The sequence below is a fragment of the Phocoena phocoena genome, chromosome 6 (assembly GCF_963924675.1).
Source record: "Phocoena phocoena chromosome 6, mPhoPho1.1, whole genome shotgun sequence".
In the NCBI taxonomy this organism is placed as follows: Eukaryota; Metazoa; Chordata; class Mammalia; order Artiodactyla; family Phocoenidae; genus Phocoena; species Phocoena phocoena.
Window position 1 is genome coordinate 35,436,106 of NC_089224.1, and position 13,636 is coordinate 35,449,741.

The window sequence follows — 13,636 nt, forward strand, 5'->3', positions numbered from 1 at the left end:
CGCGCAAAAAAAAAAAAAAAAAATCCGCCTGCCAATGCAGGGAACACAGGTTCGAGCCTTGGTTCGGGAAGATCCCACATGCCGCAGAGCAACTAAGCCCGTGCGCCACAACTATTGAGCCTGCGCTCTAGAGCCTGCGAGCCACAACTACTGAAGCCCGCATGCCTAGAGCCCGTGCTCCACAACAAGAGAAGCCACCGCAATGAGAAGCCTGCGCACCGCAACGAAGAGTAGCCCCCGCTCTCCGCAATTAGAGAAAGCTCACGCCCAGCAATGAAAACCCAACGCAGCCAAAATAAATTGAAAAAGTGTCTTTAGGAAAAGGAGCTTCTGTGATTTTGGCATTACCCTTTTGGAAAATGTAAAATAAGAACCCTGTGAAGGGGTGAATTTACTTTTGACTCGTGCTGTGTGGCCGTCCACACCCTGGGCCTCTTTGTAAGCTGGTAAACCTTTATCATGTGAGTTGGCGTCACAGATGGTAAAAAGCCATTTGTCCGTGGCATTTGAATCCACATCCTGCTCACTTCTGCCCGGCAATGGAATTTCCAGCCCTGCTGGCTGCAGGCAGAAAGCACCTGCTCCCTCTGGGAGCCAGTCTGAACTTGTCACTGAGTTTGATATCAGAATACACTCTAGTGCCTTTCTGAATTGGAGTACGTTAATTGGATAATTAACGGAAGGTGTCTGTCAGAGCAGCACCCAAAGTCATTTAAGGTTAGCTTCGTGTGGGAACTTGACATCAACCCAAGTCTTTAATACAGGCCTTGAAGAAAACGTTTTAGAGTGTCCAGATTTGTTATCAGTATGCAGAGAACTGGGCCAGGAAGGCCCAGTGGGGAGGACACTGAAGCCCTGAGCAGGGAGTCCAGACAGAAACAAACCTGCTTTCACAGCACCACACCTGGCAGCTGGGCCCGTATGATGGTGTACAGGGCTGCTGTGATGCACAGACCTGAGTGATCAGGAAGGCTGGCAGGAGCGAGCCCCGAGGACGGACTTCCGAGGGTGGAGGGACTAGAAGATGAGTGGTCTGTGGGGGAACTTTCTTCTCTTTTTCAATTTTTTTTATTTTTTAAGTTGAGGTATAGTTGATGTACAGTGTATATGTTTCAGGTGTACCATAGTGATTCACAATTTTTTTTTTTCCGGTACGCGGGCCTCTCACTGTTGTGGCCTCTCCCGTTGCGGAGCGCAGGCTCCGGATGCGCAGGCTCAGCGGCCATGGCTCACGGGCCCAGCCGCTCCACGGCATGTGGGATCTTCCCGGACCGGGGCACGAACCCGTGTCCCCTGCATCGGCAGGTGGACTCTCAGCCACTGCGCCACCAGGGAATCCCCTGATTCACAATTTTTAAAGGTTAAACTCCATGTATAGTTCCTATAAAATATTGGCTATATTCCCTGTGCTGTACAGTATATCCTTGTAGCTTATTTATTTCATACATAGTAGTTTCTACCTCTTAATCCCCTACCCCTATCTTGCTCCTCCCCCTGGAGCAGCTTTCCTGAAAGATAAGGAACCTAACTCCTACTGTGTACCGACTGGCTGTGTGCCAGGCACTAGTTCAGCACTGAGGGAGGCCAGGCTGGGAACCTTGAAGTCATCTAGGACCGGCCATTCCTGCCTCTTAGCTTACTTTTGTATTCCTGCTGTCAAGGCTTTGGTTTTGGTCCTCATTCCTTTCTCCCCCAGAACCTACACAGAATCTTGCACCCCGTTCTGGCTGCCTCTAGTCTTGTTCCCAGCTCTCCATTCTGATACTGCTTATCAGAGAGACTTCCCTTTGGCCCAAAACCTTTGGGAAACACTGTATACAGTCACCTCTCCATATCTGCGGATTCCACATCCACAGATTCAACCAACCTTCAATCGAAAATATTTGGGAGAAAAGATTCCAGAAAGCTCTAAAAAGCAAAACTTGACTTTGTTGTGCACGGGCGACTATTCGCATAACATTTACATCGTATTTACAAATAGCTACGTATCATTTACATAGTATTAGGTTTTATTTTTAATTAATTAATTTATTTTTGGCTGCGTTGGGTCTTCGTTGCCGCACGCCGGCTTTCTCTAGTTGCAGTGAGCAGGAGCTACTCTTGGTTGTGGTGCACGGGCTCCTCATTGCGGTGGCTTCTCTTGTTGTGGAGCACAGGCTCTAGGTGCGCAGACTTCAGTAGTTGTGGCACGTGGGCTCAGTAGTTGTGGCTCACGGGCTCTAGGGTGCAGGCTCGGTAGTTGTGGCGCACGGGCTTAGTTGCTCCGCGGCATGTGGGATCTTCCCGGACCAGGGCTCAAACCCGTGTCCCCTGCATTGCCAGGCAGATTCTTAACCACTGCGCCACCAGATAAGTCCCTGTGTTAGGTATTATAAGTAATCTAGAGGTGATTTAAAGTAGATGGGAGCTATACCCCAATAAAAATTAAATAAATAAATAAGGCTTAAAGAAAAGTATATGGGAGGGTGAGGATGTGCATAGGTTATATGCAAATGCTACACCATTTTATATAAGGGACTTGAGCATCCACTGTGAAGGGGGGGTGTTGTCCTGGAACCAGTCCCCCGCGGATACCGAGGGATGACTGTGTTATGTCCCTGTCCGACACTGGCACTGTTCTTGGGGATGCTAAAAGCTCTAAGAAGGCCTCCATGATGTCATCTTTGCCCTTCCTTCCGGCTTCATCTCCGGCCACTTCCTATCCCAGACCCTGTTCACCAGTCCCCAGAAGCTTGTGGTACTCCCTGAGGGCACTGTGCTTGCTCTCGCCTCCCTGCCTTTGCCTGTGCTGTCCTGACTGCCCGAAATGCTCTGGCAAGAGCAGCCACTCATCTTCAAGATTTGGCTGTGCCTAGTCTTGTTCAGGTAGAGTCGGTTGCTTCTCCCTCTGTTGCGCGCATCGCCACCCTTCCCTCGTCCCCTCCGTACTGGCACCGATGGCCCTGTGTTCTAAGCACACCCACGTTATAAAGTCCGTGAGGGCAGACACCCCCAGTGCTTGGCACAGGGTGGTCACCAACACGATCTAGAACCAGTGGTAAAATGTTATGGGAAAGGCGTGTGAGTTTTAAGCAATGCCTGTACACTGGGCTGGGGTGTGGGCTGGGTGAGAACAGCTGGACAGGACAAGAGTCTTGCAGCTGGTCTATTTACAATAGCCAGGACATGGAAACAACCTAAGCGCCCATCATCGGATGAATGGATAAAGAAGATGTGGCACATATACACAATGGAATATTACTCAGCCTTAAAAAGAAATGAAATTGAGCTATTTGTAATGAGATGGATAGACCTAGAGTCTGTCATACAGAGTGAAGTAAGTCAGAAAGAAAAAGACAAATACCGTATGCTAACACATATATATGGAATTTAAGGGAAAAAAATGTCATGAAGAACCTAGGGGTAAGATAGGAATAAAGACGCAGACCTACCGGAGAACGGACTTGAGGATATGGGGAGGGGGAAGGGTGAGTTTTGACAGGGCGAGAGAGAGTCATGGACATATACACACTAACAAACGTAGTAAGGTAGATAGCTGGGGGGAAGCAGCCGCAAGGCACAGGGATATTAGCTCGGTGCTTTGTGACAGCCTGGAAGTGTGGGATGGGGAGAGTGGGAGGGAGGGAGACGCAAGAGGGAAGACATATGGGAACATATGTATATGTATAGCTGATTCACTTTGTTATAAAGCAGAAACTAACACACCATTGTAAAGCAATTATACCCCAATAAAGATGTTTAAAAAAAAAAAAAAAAAGTCTTGCAGCTGGGACTGTGGGACCCGAGACTTATGGAATCTCTGTGATGACGACTTGTCTCTTTACACCTTACAGATTAGCTTTTAAAGGCATGTCTGTATCTCGCCCAAGTGCAGTGATCGGCAAGTGTCGGATGATCCGCCACTCAAGAGACAAGAAAAATGAACCTAATCCTCAGAGGTGTGTTCTGTGTTTTATTCTCTCCCTTGTGTGTGTTTCCTTCTTTCCCCTTTCAGGTGGGGCAGGCTGTAGGAATGAAGCTCTGGAATGGGCTTCATGCCTTGAGGGTTCAATCCACGGGACAGGATTGGAGTAGAAGTGGGGAGGAGGGGCCAAAAAGTACAAATGTTTAAAGTTTTTTTTTTTTTTTTAAGATTTTTGTTTTGGCTTCAACCCTTTGCCCGTTTGTTCCTTGTAGGTTCGACCGAATTGCACACACAAAGGAGACAATGCTCTCTGACGGTTTGAACACACTCACCTACCTGGTGTTGGACGTGCAGAGATACCCGTTGTATACCAAAATCACAGTGGACATCGGGACACCGAGCTAGCATTTTGGTGCAATGATAAGAGACCTGAAAATGGCCAGGGACCTCTGCTGTGTGTCTCTGCCAATCTGCTGGGCTGGTCCCTCTCATTCTTACCAATCAGAGTGATAGACCCTCTCGGCTCCTCATTCAGACGCCTTTCCAGACAACCAGGACGAGTGGGATATTTTGCCCCCAACTTGGCTCGGCATGTGACTTCTTAGCCCCACGAGGTGTATGTAAGCATAGCAACTGTCAGCCTTTGGGGGGTTCTCAGCATGTTCACAGTGTCACCCCAAAGAATCAGAGCTGTACACAGCCCCAAATTTGGTGACTGTGGGACTCATTCCCTGCGAAAAACTGCTAATTTGTTGTGATATAGGTAAGGATTTTGCTTTAAATTGTGGTATTATTACTTTATGAAAATTGGAGAGTGCTGCTGAAATTGGATTGGTGTGATGTTTTTTCGGTGTCACATTATAACAGAAAAACACACGATTTCAACCATTCTCATTTTACCCCCTTCTCCCCACCCTCTTTCCGTGGTATGCAACTGTTACAATCACTGTGTGTGTGTGTGTGTGTGTCTTTCCTTAGCAAAAGAATTTTAAAACTTGAGCCTTGGACCTTTCACCCTGCTAACGTGTAAATTCCAAGGCGACTTTAGCCTCCAGAGCAAAAGCCTTGGGTGTTATCACATTCAGTGGCCTTTCTCCAGATTGTCTGATTTCTGAATGTACATCCTTTTTTTAAATAGCAGTTTGTAGTATTTTAAAGAAAGAACAAATCAGGTTCTAATTACGAGCTAGCTTGATTTTGTGTTGATCTGGAATTGCATAGTGTTTAGTCGTGGCAATTTATTTTTCTGAGCATGCTATATAAACTTGAATTTCCCATGTATTTTTATTGTGGTGTTTTAAATGTGGGGAGGGGACTGAGCATTTTTTAAGGGAAAAAATGATGTATGCTATAGTGGCCACGCATGGGCCTCTGATGTAGCTGGCAGGCCAGGTTTTCTGAAGAGCAGAGTCATCTTTGGACCCCTTGATGAGAGCTAGGCCTCCACATCAGCACTACTGAGCTGGACTCCTGGGGGAGACAGAAGCCTCGGCCTGCCTGGCTGACCTCTCCACCTCCCTTCCCTCCCCCCGGTGGGCAGGGCTGAGGGAACCCTCACCTCCTCAGACTGACCCCAAGACCTCCCGCTAGGGCCCTAGGCTGTGGAGCTGTAAATGACAGCCGTGAGGTTGTTCACTGGCCCTTAGCCAAGGCAGGAGGAGGAAGCCTCCCTCTGGCCCCTGGGTGCTGCCTCCTGGGCTCTGATGGCCACGCTGCCTGGCCCACCTTGCAGGACCGGTTCTCCTTCCTCTTTCTCCTTCCTCCCTTCTGCTGCCTCTCTCTTCCCTCCCTCCCCCTTTTTGTTCCTTTTCCTCTTGCCTGTTCCCTAAAACTGGCCTGTGGCGCTCAGGGTCAAACATTCATTCTCCAGCGTGAATGTGCCTTTTCATTAGAGATCTAGAAAGAAGTTCGGCTGAAACTACCCACAGTCCCCCACGACCACTCTGGTGCCTAAAGCCTCCCATTCCCCCTCAGGTTTTTAGCAGGTGCTCCCACTTCTGGGAGGCTGACCCACAGCGGTATCTTCCCCAAGCCCACCTCTGCTGCCAGAGGTTTTAGCCTGCCTGGGTTGAGATGCACAAGGCAGTTCCTGCCACTGGGTGCCCTTGCTGGGTCCAGCCTGGGCTGAGGGCTTAAAATTCAGCTTTCTAACCCCAGAGTGGACCTTACAGCTGGTGGCAGCCTGGAAACCAGCCCTCAGTGTAGAGGCTGAGCTGATGCCTGGCCCCAGTCTGAACCTGTGCCTTTATCACTTTGAGCATCTCAGATGCTAATGTGGTTCTTTTTCCAGAAGCCTTTGTATTGGTTACAAATTATTTTCCACTGCAGAAGCAGCTGGGCTATGCAAAGAGTATTCCTTCTGTCAGTTCCCCACTCCTTAACAGTGATGTTGATAAAGCCAGGAATGTACTGACAGGGAGTTTTGGGAAGTGCAAAGAATGAAGGCCTCTTTTTCTATCCCCAGATCCTGACTTTTCAAAAGTGCCTTAGAAGAGAGGAGACAAATATCCTGGGTGGTAACCTCTTTGTTACTTACTTTACTCTTAAAACAAAATTCTGACTTTTTTTCCTTTTTTGTTTTCCTATTGCATTTTCTTTCATGTTCCATCGTAATAGTCAAGTATGTGGTTCATTCTCAGGACCAAGGGAAATCCTGCTGCACCTCTTCCCCATTTGCTGATCTTCCGGTGCGCTAATGGGGTCCCAGGGTTAGGCCTGGACCTTGCCTGGTTCATGAGGTGCTGCAGGTCCTGTTTCCTCACTGGGGAGTTCAGGGCTGAGGGTTCAGGGACCATTTCCTTCACCTGGAAGTTGTCACCATGAAGTTGTCATGTGCTGTGACTTTCTCTATTTCTGTCCATTCTGTTGCTGGTCACCCTGTAAAGTGGCCTTTGGGAAAGATCGGAGGGCAGAGGTGGCATAAGAGGGTAAAGGAAATGCTGGTGCTGACTCAGCCTGGGCAGGGTCTCTGCTGACCTGAGGGCTGGATGTGGGGCACCCCACACGGCTGGGAGGGGAGCGTCCACCCCACACGGCTGGGAGGGGAGCGTCCCTGTCCTAGAGACCTGTTGTGCTGTGTATCTCAATTTCCCGTGTATGCAAATATATGTATTTACCATTGTAAGTGGGGGAATGTCTGACCTTGGTGTTCAAAACAGAACTGTATTTTTGCCTTTAAAAGCCAGTAATATAACGTGAATAAATGACCCTATCTTTGTAACAGCAGGTGGTTTCTCTTCTGACGTAAGGGGTTTGGGTTCTCCCAGAGCTGGAGGGCAGTGACTGGGGCTGCCTGCTGGGAGGATGTGAGGAAAGCAGAGGTCTGCCTCCTGTGCCTGCCTCATGTGGGAGGCTGGGGGATTGGGTGGGGGGAGGAGGTGGCGCCTCACCTGGCCACGCTCCACGGCCCTGCCTGGGATCACACAGGGTGCACGCACCTCACTGGGATCAGCCGTTTCCCCATCTGAGCCTCATATTCATATCTGTAAAATGGGAGTAATAACACGTAGAGACTTTTTGAGGCTTAAAAGGGATGATGTGTCTGAAACAGTGACTGACACCTCACAGGTACTCACTATGCTGCAGCTGGTGCCACTTCAGAGTAGAAGTTTCCCTAGCAGTTCTCTGGCCACATTCTGCTGTTTTCCACCAATGCCAGCATGGTTCTGAGATAGTTCTCAGAGCCATTTACACAAGGTATTCACAGGGTAGCTTAGATAAATAAGCTTTCTTGTCAGCCCCAGGAAATTTAACCAGACGCTCTCAAAGGTCTTAGCTGTGACCCAAGGACTTGAGACAGTAAGTACCCTGGGCACCACCTGCTCCTCCTCTGCAGCGCCCCTGGGGTCAGGCATCAGCAGCCTCTGACATGCTGCTTCGATTGAATTGGCATCTGGAAGAAATGGGCCGGAGGAAGCCAGTGTGTAGGAGAGGTCACTCCCGCCGTCCAGGCTGAGGGGGCTGCAGGCCCTGCTGGGATGGAGCTGTGCTTGTGGGACCGGTTGGGAAACAGAGCAGGAAGGGCAGCCCCTTGTAGCCCCACCAGGGCCATCTGGCTGTCTCCACCCATCCCTGTGACTGCTGGAAGGAGCCCTAGTGGCCTCAGGCTTGAGCAGAGGTGGCTAGTACTCAGATCTGACTTTCCAGCCAGGAGACTCCTTTGGACAAAGTGCTGCCTTACAGGGTTTTCCAAACTGTAAGGTCTGGGTTAAGTGGGGCACCCTTCCCTCCCCAGAGATGCACATATCCACGCAGATGCATATATGCTGACATGTGCCTAGGAGAGGCCAGAATGCTCGGGTTCAAATCCTATTGCTCCTTCTTCCTAGTTCCACGACCTTGAGTGAGTGATTTAGCCTCTCTGTGCCTCGCTTTGTTCATCTGTGTAATGGGGATAACAGTACTTCTTTCATAGGATTGTCAAGTGAATTAATCTTATAAAGCACTCAGACTGGCTCATAATAAGCATTATACATGTTACAAATATTTGTTAAATTTTTTAAAGTGCAGGTGAACACACGTGCTGAGATATACATAGAGACTGCTGTGCACACATTACCCACATATACACATGCACACACCAGGTGTTCTGGGGATCTTCCTTTTTTCCTCTTCTAGGGCACGTGTCTGTGGCAGATGGGTGAGTGGATCTCAGGGCAAGTGACCGCTCCTCTTCTGGAGACACCCAGGACCTCACCAGTGCTGCTTCCTCACCCCTTCCTGCCTCCCCTGAGTGAAGGTGTTTGGACTGGCGGCCTTGGTGATGGAGGGGGGCTTGAACCCCGCCTTGGTGGGCTCCAAAGTGCCAGGGAGGAAGGGGGCCAGGGCCAGGCTCTTGGGGTTGCCATTTCCTTGAGAAGTGCCCTTAGTCTCCCACTTCACCTGAGAACCAAACCAAGTCTGAGCCAGGCAGAGCCCAGTAGCCGTGGGTGAGGATTTGGTGGACACCAGACCCCCCCCCCCCCACCCAGTATAGTATCTCTTTTCCATGGGAGAATGTGACCTGGATGCCTAATCACTAATGTCCTTTGGAAGCAGGGCTGTGGTGCCCAGGCGGGTGGGTGCCCATGCAGGTATTGATATATGAGTAAAACCTCCCCAGGCAGGAGCATTTGCTGCTGGTGACAGAGGGAAGCTGTGTGTGGGAAGGATGGGGGAGAGGTTGAGGAAATGAGAAGATGGCTGAGTTCTAGGTTGCCAAGTCTCCACCACACTCCCAGACACACTCTCCTGTTTCTTCCAGGAGGTGGGAGTTCGGACATTCCTAGAGGCCAATTTCTTCTTAGAACTGGAACTTCTTCCCCCATCAGAAAGGAAATGAGGTTTGCCTGGCTGAGCCGGTTGTGCCAGACAAGCCTCATTTCCTTCTCTGGCACAGTCCCCGGGCAGGGAACGTGGCTGCTGCCTTCATCTGGGCTCCAGGACCTATACCCAGCTTGGGAGGCAGAGGAACCGGCGGTGTGTGGATGTCATGTGAAGTGATAGGCTCAATGGACCAGAAACCAGAGGACCGTGGCATTGCCAAGATAGCTGCCCTTGTGCAAGTTGTGTGCCAGGTCACCAGGGAGGGGGCCCGGGAAGAGGGCCAGGAAGAAGCCATACAAACAATGGTCATTATGTCTGGCCCTCCGCTTTCCCATTTGCTGTGTCACTCTGGGCAAGTCCACTCCCCTCTCTGAGCCTCAGTTTGCTCTTCTGTTTTATGAATCCACCTCTGGTCTCTCCCGCCAGAAGGAAGTGCCGTGGTCTTGGGTTTCCCCTTGTCCCTGAGGCTCACCCTTCATACTGCCTTGAAGAAAGTCATTTTATCTGAGTCTTCATTTGTAAAAATAGCAGGATCACCCCTGCCTTCCCCCCTCCTTTCCCAGGAAGGCCTTGAGCATCACAGGATAATCTGCTAAAGCTCTACCTGGTGGGGCAGGCTGAGATGCTGTGGCTTTGCCATCTCCCTCTTCTGTCAGTCCCCTCCAAGCTCTGGCAGACTCCTTTCACCTGCTCCCCCTTAGGTTTTCCAAACTCAGGCTTCCTGATTATCCCATCGGCCCTGAGGGAGAAGCGCGGGAGGGAGTGTTTGTTGCGTGCAGCAGTGTTCACCCTGCCATTCCTCGTAACACTGAAAACCTAGAAGCCACCATCAGTGGGGGACTGTGCTAAGTAAAATGAGGATCATCCAAACAATGAAGTACTAGGCGACCACTGAGAATGATGAAGTGGATCTATACTTACTGATTAGAAAGAGGTCTGAGGGAAAAAAGCAAACTACAGAATGGTATTTGCACATATGGCAGGAAAATGTCTGAATAATTTAGTGCAGAGATTATTCTGCAGTTGTTTGTGGGAGCAGATGCACAAGTGATAAAATGAAGAGACGATCTCCCTTCTCTGCACAGACAGTGTGGCCAGGCTCCCATTCTGGGGTAACAACCTTTAGTGTTTTGGGGGCTGCCTGAGGGCCGAGGCCTTTAACAAGTACTAGCCCCATTGAGAGAATGAGCTGGGCTGCTCCCCAGGGGAGTTGCATTCCATGAAAGTGCCCAGACTTGGAAGAGAGACGGGGGCTTCCTCCTATGGGGGGAATGATGGAGGTCTGTGCCCTATTCACATTGAGGGGGGACGTGGCATGCTCTGGGGATGTTCATGGAGGGTGGACGGGATCAATTCCGGCCGGAGAGCTTCTAGCAATTCTCTCGGATTTAGAAAAATAAAGTTAGGACAGTTTTGCCACTCTTTCCTGAGTTCCATTAAATATTCGTGCCTGTTATACTTGGGTAATAAAAATGTTAACCAACAGAAAAAATGGTGGGGAATGGGGGCACTGTGCCCTGGCTTTGGAGGGGCAAGATTGGCCTGAGGCACCTGATCAGGGCCCTGGGAGGACTATGAACCCAGCAGGAAGCCGAGGCGATCCCACTGCCTGTGGATCTCTGGCCCCGGAATCCAGGTGTCCTGCTGCTGAGGGAGGCCCTGACATCTGGATTTTGACACAGACCCAAGCCTGCAGCTATCGTAGATTCATTTCCGGGCCAGATGTGAGTGCCAGACAATTGGCGTGTCCTCCTGGCCCTTGTCCCTGCCTGGGAGGCATGTGCCACAGGAGGGAGGGTAGCAGGTTGTGACCAGTGAGAGTGCATGCCACTATCTTTGACGCTGTCTCTGGTGGGGTGCCAAGAGCTGGGTGCCGAGCCCTGCACCCCACCCCCTCACTCAGCTCCCCGGGGGCCCAGACAGCTGGAGCTTCCTGCACTGAGAGCCTTGGTCAGGGTGGGCCACCAGTGGTTATCCAGCCGGGGACTTGGGCCATTGGTGGGGCCTTCACAGTATTCCCTTTCTGTGAAATGTCCTGTTGCTTTGTGTTCAGCGACTTTGCTTTCCCCTGATGACAGCAGCGCAGGAGACAGGCCAGTTCCCAGGCCCCAGCTCTCTGGTTCCCCACTTCACCAAAGGCACGTCTATAATGAGGGAGGGAACAGGAGGACTTGGCGAACTGCTGCACCACTGTGATCCCTCACACGGCTTCTCCCCTTATGAGCACACCTGGCCCTTTTTGCACTGCGTTGCTCATTACAGTAATCCCCATCATGAGAATCATATACGTTCAGGGAGGTCATGTGACTTGCACAAGGTCACATAGAGTTAGTGTCTGATCCAGGAGTCCCAGCCCGGGGTTCTGGCCACAGAACCATGATCCAGCCACTCATCCAGCCTCAGCTGCTCTCCCTCCACAAAACAGTGTGAGAGCTGGAGGCCTGAGGCTGAGTGGTGCCCAGCCTCAGCCAGAAGACACGGCCCTCGCTTTGAGCCTGGCCTCAGCAGCGTTGCCAAGAGAAGTGCAGTGTAGACAGGGGGCTAGAACCAAGACCTGGTTTCTGTTTTGTGTTGTTTGGGTTTTGTTTGGTTTTCCTTTTACAGTTTTAGAGCACTTGGGAATCTGGCATACTTAGTGGCAGCAGCTCCCTATACCAGGGACATTAGTGCGGCCTCCATGTGGGAGACACATGGGAGTGGCAAACACTGAAATAATCCACGAGGATGCAGGGGGCCTGGGTCATGGGTACAGGGAGGAAGGGAGACCCCTGAGAGCTGAGGACCCACGTAGACCTGAAGAAGAAGCTGGGCTCCTTTTTGCCTGTGGAAGCGTCGCTCTGTGAGGCGAGAAGCAGCCCCTGGTTCACAGACAGTACAGCTCCTTCATCGCAGTGCTCAGCCCTGTCCCTTCCCTGGGCTGACACTTGGTGTCCAGGGGAGCTTGGCACAGTATTGTCCCAAGGCTGCTGGGGACATGGGGAGGACAGAGAGACAGGCAGCTCTGCTGAGGCCTGGACTCCTGCTCAGCTCTCCCTTTTCCTTCTAGGCACCTCTTCTCCCCCCTCCCCGTGCACCCTCTCCCCAAAGGAGGGCAGCGCAGCACCATTCCCAATCCTCCCAAAACTTCTTAGCCAATGGCGCTTTCCTAAATGAAACCAGGGGCTGTGTCTGATGATTCATGGTTTTTAGACAGGCTGAATCAAGAGTTCTAAAAAGCTCTGCTGGGTTTAACTTCATCAGACTCCAGACCTCAGTGATTTATGTTTCATGCGGTTTGCTCTGGATGGAAGCTGACCCAGCCACAATGAGACATGGAATGAGGAGAACTGACCATCTGATGCTGAGGAAGGAAGAAATCTCCACCGTGACCAATTTGTTGGGCAATGTCTCTCAGATGCTAGCCTGGGCCCTGCCTGCCAGCTCAGAACACTCTGTCTCTGACTCAGGTGCTGGGGCTCAACTTCGTCTCTCGCAGGCCCTGGGCTTGGTACCTGGTGGGCTTGGCTAATGACCTTGGCCCTGCTGGCTCCGTGGGGCCTGTGGGTACTCTCGTCACCTTGGGTCTGCCCTGCCTTGCAGGTTCACTGCCCACACTCTCCAGAAGACCTTTCCAGAGCTTTTCTTCATAGGAAACAAGGCCTGCTAGGTCTTTCCCTGGTCCTCCACCAACCCTGAGGTGAGCACACATCCTAGCACACTGCTGGGGGTGCCTGGCTTTGGGAGGATGAAGGCAGGAGAGAAACCTGAGGAAGCCCTGGACTGGAAGACCAGTGTTGACTGGCTAGGTGACCAAGACCAGATTATCTCTGATCCCCATCCAGAAACTGGGTGGGGAGGCTGTGAGAGCCTGCTGGGGCTGCCAGCTTGTGGTTCTAGGAAAACTCTTTAGGGTGCTTTATTCCGCCTGGCCCCTCTGCCTGTTTGAGGTTGCTGCTGGGGCACTTAAACTAGGACTCAAGGCCAGAAACAAAAGTTCTCTTTGTCAATCCTGGAAACCAGGGAGGGGGAGGGTGGAAGGAAGGGAAGCTCTGGGCAGTCCCGAGGCACCCCCAGGGGCATGGTCCAGAGTCCAAAGGGAATGAGCCTTTGCTGCAAGCCTTCCTGGAGAGTTCTATTGCTTTTCCTTCTTTTTTTAACATATTTATTGGAGTATAATTGCTTTACAATGGTGTGTTAGTTTCTGCTTCATAACAAGGTGAATCAGCTATACATATACATATATCCCCATATCCCCTCCTTCTTGTGTCTCCCTCCCACGCTCCCTATCCCACCCCTCTAGGTGGTTGCAAAACACCGAGCTGATCTCCCTGTTCCATGCTTCCCAGGTGGCGCAGTGGTTAAGAATCCCCCTCCCAACACAGGGGACGTGAGTTCGTAGCCCTGGTCTGGGAAGATCCCACATGCTGCGGAGCAAATAAGCCCATGAGC

At 51.1% G+C, this 13,636-nt stretch overlaps 1 protein-coding gene across 2 annotated transcripts in view; it reads left to right on the forward strand.

The window, feature by feature from the left end:
- The window catches only part of B4GALT1 (beta-1,4-galactosyltransferase 1), a 48,356-nt gene extending 43,717 nt beyond the window's left edge, over window positions 1-4,639 (forward strand). The window contains exons 5-6 of one of the 2 annotated variants that reach the window (XM_065880005.1): window positions 3,834-3,938; window positions 4,177-4,639. In XM_065880005.1, the coding sequence (XP_065736077.1) occupies window positions 3,834-3,938; window positions 4,177-4,309 (238 nt within the window). In that variant the 3' untranslated portion in view covers window positions 4,310-4,639. The remainder of the gene's footprint in view (window positions 1-3,833; window positions 3,939-4,176) is intronic. The other variant, XM_065880006.1, reaches the window with a different exon arrangement.
- The last annotated feature ends 8,997 nt before the right edge of the window (window positions 4,640-13,636 follow it).